Source organism: Anneissia japonica, unplaced genomic scaffold, assembly GCF_011630105.1.
Source record: "Anneissia japonica isolate Jap-2015-1 unplaced genomic scaffold, ASM1163010v1 scaffold287909_len199859_cov185, whole genome shotgun sequence".
NCBI classification, from domain to species: domain Eukaryota; kingdom Metazoa; phylum Echinodermata; class Crinoidea; order Comatulida; family Comatulidae; genus Anneissia; species Anneissia japonica.
In genome coordinates, this window is record NW_022688465.1 from 75,739 (window position 1) to 79,850 (window position 4,112).

General features: G+C 35.6%; 1 protein-coding gene across 1 annotated transcript; it reads left to right on the forward strand.

Moving 5' to 3' along the window:
• Positions 1-873: 873 nt before the first annotated feature.
• Positions 874-4,087, forward strand: LOC117121781. Its single transcript, XM_033267093.1, has 2 exons — positions 874-1,272; positions 2,148-4,087. The coding sequence occupies exons 1-2, from the start codon at positions 1,270-1,272 to the stop codon at positions 3,069-3,071; spliced, it is 927 nt and encodes a 308-aa protein (XP_033122984.1). The 5' UTR covers positions 874-1,269; the 3' UTR covers positions 3,072-4,087.
• Positions 4,088-4,112: the final 25 nt, after the last annotated feature.

A 4,112-nucleotide genomic window follows, 5' to 3' on the forward strand; every position in this document is an offset into this window, starting at 1 on the left:
AGCTGCCAAGTTGTTGTCTTGAGATTCCACACCCACCTAGCTCCGCCCCACCATGGTTGGGGCTGAGTTTTTTTTTTTTTTTTTTTAGATTAGAGCACCTTTAGATGTCTAAAATAGCATTAGGGGCCTGCCAGAGAAAAGTGTCTGAATTTGAGAAATTGTTAATTAGCAACCACGAGAAGATTTTGAGTATAATAGTGAACCACCTGAACCTGTGGTAGTTCCGACATAATTAATACTTTCAACTTCATTGCCAATCAAAAGAATACAAAATGGCAATAGGAGATTAAAATATAGATTTCTCTAGTCAGGTTTAATCTCCTATACAAATACAAATAATGATTAAAAGGAAACCATAACAACAAATAATAATAATAATAATAAAGAAACGTACATTATTCTATATATTCCTTAAATAAATAATTTTTAAGTTGACTTATAAACGATTTTCGATAAATAATAATACGAAATTCAACATAAATATTATTCTATAACTTTGCTCCTATAAAGCTAATCCTAAACTTTCCTACAGAAATACAAGCTTGAGGTAATTACGCTAGATTAAAATCATTAGGCTATTATGATAATGTCCAATAGGTAAAAAGTAATCAGTTAATATATAGCGAGTTCGCTTATGATAAATATATATTCTATCGTTATCGTTGTCCTAGTGGCAGCCATAAGTTTAAATAACAGGTTGGCAAAGTGTGGCCTTACTGCTATGACCACCCCTTGTTTAAATAAACAAGATGTTTGTTAAACGATACTTACATATTATGTAAGTAGTATCGTTTCAACAAAAAATAATACAGTTCCGCTTTGCACTTCTACACACCGCCACTGGAGCATAATGTAAACATACAATAGTAGGATCATTTCCTTTGAACTGAACTGTTTCCTGGTTCACCAAGAAATACTTTTAACAAGAAGCTGATGGTGCCTATTGGGTTTCCCGAATTTCTTTTTATAAACAGTCTCACATGCACACGTTGTGTTTTTAGCTCTTCTAATGTTTTACATATTTTGGCTACATATCTTGTAAAAGTTGCCTATATTTATTTAAAAAAGAGGATTTATTTTTCCTGCGACATACACTGATATTAACAAAACCAATTGTGTCGACAACACTGGATTTACTTGAGTATGATAGATTCAATATGTCAGCTTGCCTGGTATTTTCCATTACTTTAATGTGATACCGTACGTCACGGTTGGATAATAGTTAAAGGAGAAAATATACAGCATACCTTGGAATTTTTGCTTGTAATTATGGTGAGTGGTTTTTATGTTTCTTCTATTGTTTCCTGTTTTATATACTAATGATAATAATAAACAACATGTGTATAGCGCCACTATCCATCTAACAAGAAGCTCATGAAACCCAATGTGTAAACTAGCAGATCGTTTAGCAACTTTCTTCACTCCTGGTTACTTTCGTATCTGTTAAACCGATACCAGCAACTCTCTCGCCGTCCACCACAGGGGCTGTCTGTAGCAGTACACTGGGGTATCCCCTAATCGCCTCGAATGATGTACTGGGTTTTTCTTAGTGCATCCATTGTCTACACTGGGCCTACGGGTTATAGTTCAAATACGAGAAGACTTCTACCACCAGAACAAACCATAGACGAGCCTGCCGCTCGATATCTGTAGGCTGCGTCGACCACGCCTTAACCACTTGGCAAGTCGATATTAGACCTAGAAAATGGTATGGTGGTAATATGCTTACGTATATCATCGAATTTCGGGATCTAGTTTCAGGTCCTGTAAATCTCAAAAGCCCCATAATTGCACTTATGTTTACACAATATTATATAGACCAGGCCTTATTCCCATCCTGTATGGGCGAGTAGACCTACTTTAAATTAATACAGAATTCTTAACAATGGACTGTGTAACTAAGTTACTGAATACTGAGTACCTGAAAAGGTGATAGGCCGTATGTAAATATTAAATGCTTAAACTAGATATAGTTAGTGTAAAGAACTCTTGTTTTGTTGAGAATGTTTCGATGTTTCGATTGATTTGCTTCAATCGACATCAGGCGAATAATAGCGTTATACAGTTTTCATTTTCTAACTGAATTTTATTTTCTATTTACATTATTACATCAATCAATTATTCATAGTCTATTTTAATCTTTATAGAAATCTTTCATGCGTTTTTTGAGGAAGGATCAGCCAGCGACGGTTCCATTGGATCCAGAGATCCATGGAGAACCTGGAGATGCTCCGGCGGCACATTTGAGTCTTTCACCTGTAGATTCAAGACCAAGATTGCCAACACCTACATCAAGCGATGATGATAGTGATAGTGATGAATACGACAAACCTGAATTCATTCATGAACAGCATTTATCGACAGAAGGCAGCAGAGCTCGTCAACTTCCCAGATTACCAACAAGAGGAGATGGGTCAGCTCCTAAAATACCACTTCTTCCTCCAAATAAACCAAAGCAGTCAAAAATTCATGAGAGTCAGCAACTAAGAAATAACCAGTCACCGACAGTGTCACTCAATTCACCTCCAATAAAAAAAAAAATTCCAATACCAATAAAACCAATGCCATCGATTCCTAAAACGACGAATGTTAATGTAGTAAAACCAACGTTTACATCTCGTCCAAAGTTGGAAAGTCGACTTCAAGGAGAAATTGCATACGTTCACACCCAACGTCTGTCTGGATTTAATCTATTTGAGATCAGCTTACAAGGTACAAATAACAAATTAACAAAACCGCCTATACCACAAAAACCGGGCAAACGAATACTAATCAAGAAACCACCACCTCCACCTAGCAAAGTATTAAACAAAGGACACATTAACAACAAGAGTGTAGAACATGTTAAGACGCTCTCTGTGTATGAACTTGCAGAAGAACTGTCAAAGTTAAATGTTGAAAGGTGTGTTGCTGAAAACGTGAAGCGGTTAAATATAGATGGAGCTCTTGTTACTAGCATGAGTCAGTCTTTAATAGCTAAATCATTGCAAGCAAACGAATTGGACACTTTGAAAATATACCAGTTCATTTACAACGGCTGGAAACCAAAAATAACTTCTCCCCGCTGTTGAGCCTTTGGCTAATTTTGTATTTCATGTAGGAAGTTGTGTCTTCCGTCACATGATAAATAGCATGCTATCTCCGAAAGAACACACTGTATTACATAATGTTTTAACTTCGAGTGAAATGATAATAATCATGCTAAAAATATTAAGAACATGACGGTATAACCATATTAAGCATAGCTTATCGGCACAGCGGCGTAGCTAGGTGATAACAGGCACTTGTGAAAGATTAGTTACCACCCCTTGATGTGAAGTGTCAATAGAGGCCCCTAGCCTGACTTACGGTTGGGGGGTCTGGCGTCGCTGTAATATTTTCAATACAACAGTAGTTATCTACAAGTTACATGACTTATGATAAGTTTTGTATAAAAAGTGATATATGAAACCAACAAAATATCAGCTCAGGCATTTAAGTATTTACATCTATTATATTTTATCAGTTAAATATATTACAAATAATACAAATGCATAATATAGATTGATAAAATAAAATTAAAACAAGTTAAAAAATTCAACAATAATGCAAAATTAAATCTACAATCGAATGCTAAAAATATAGCTTACAGCATTTTCATATAGTGAGAACAACCTCATATGGTAATAAATGTAGTTGCCAAGTGGCAATCGCTTTACACTAAACTATTTCCAATAGCCCAGAAGCTCCGGCATTCTTTTCACGAGTCGCATTTGATTAAATTCTAAGAGTAAATAAAAGAATACACAATTGAAATGACCACAATAATCAATAATTATCGCCTCTAAAACATTTATTGAGGGGCTTGCTGGCTGTTTACTATTCCTATGAAAAATTAAGTAAAAAACAAATTTATAAAGGCCTATTATTAAACAGGCCCCTATAACCCGGGCCACAGTGCTTTGCACCCGCTGCACTGGCCACACCTACGACATTGCATCGGCAAAAGGTTAGTTTTTAGTTGTATGAAAGTTCTCTATTGTACGGGAACCTGTAACCTCCCACAAATAAGGTCGTGAGTGCCATACAGTGCTACGCAACAAATCTAATTTTAATACAGTATAAGATTTCTT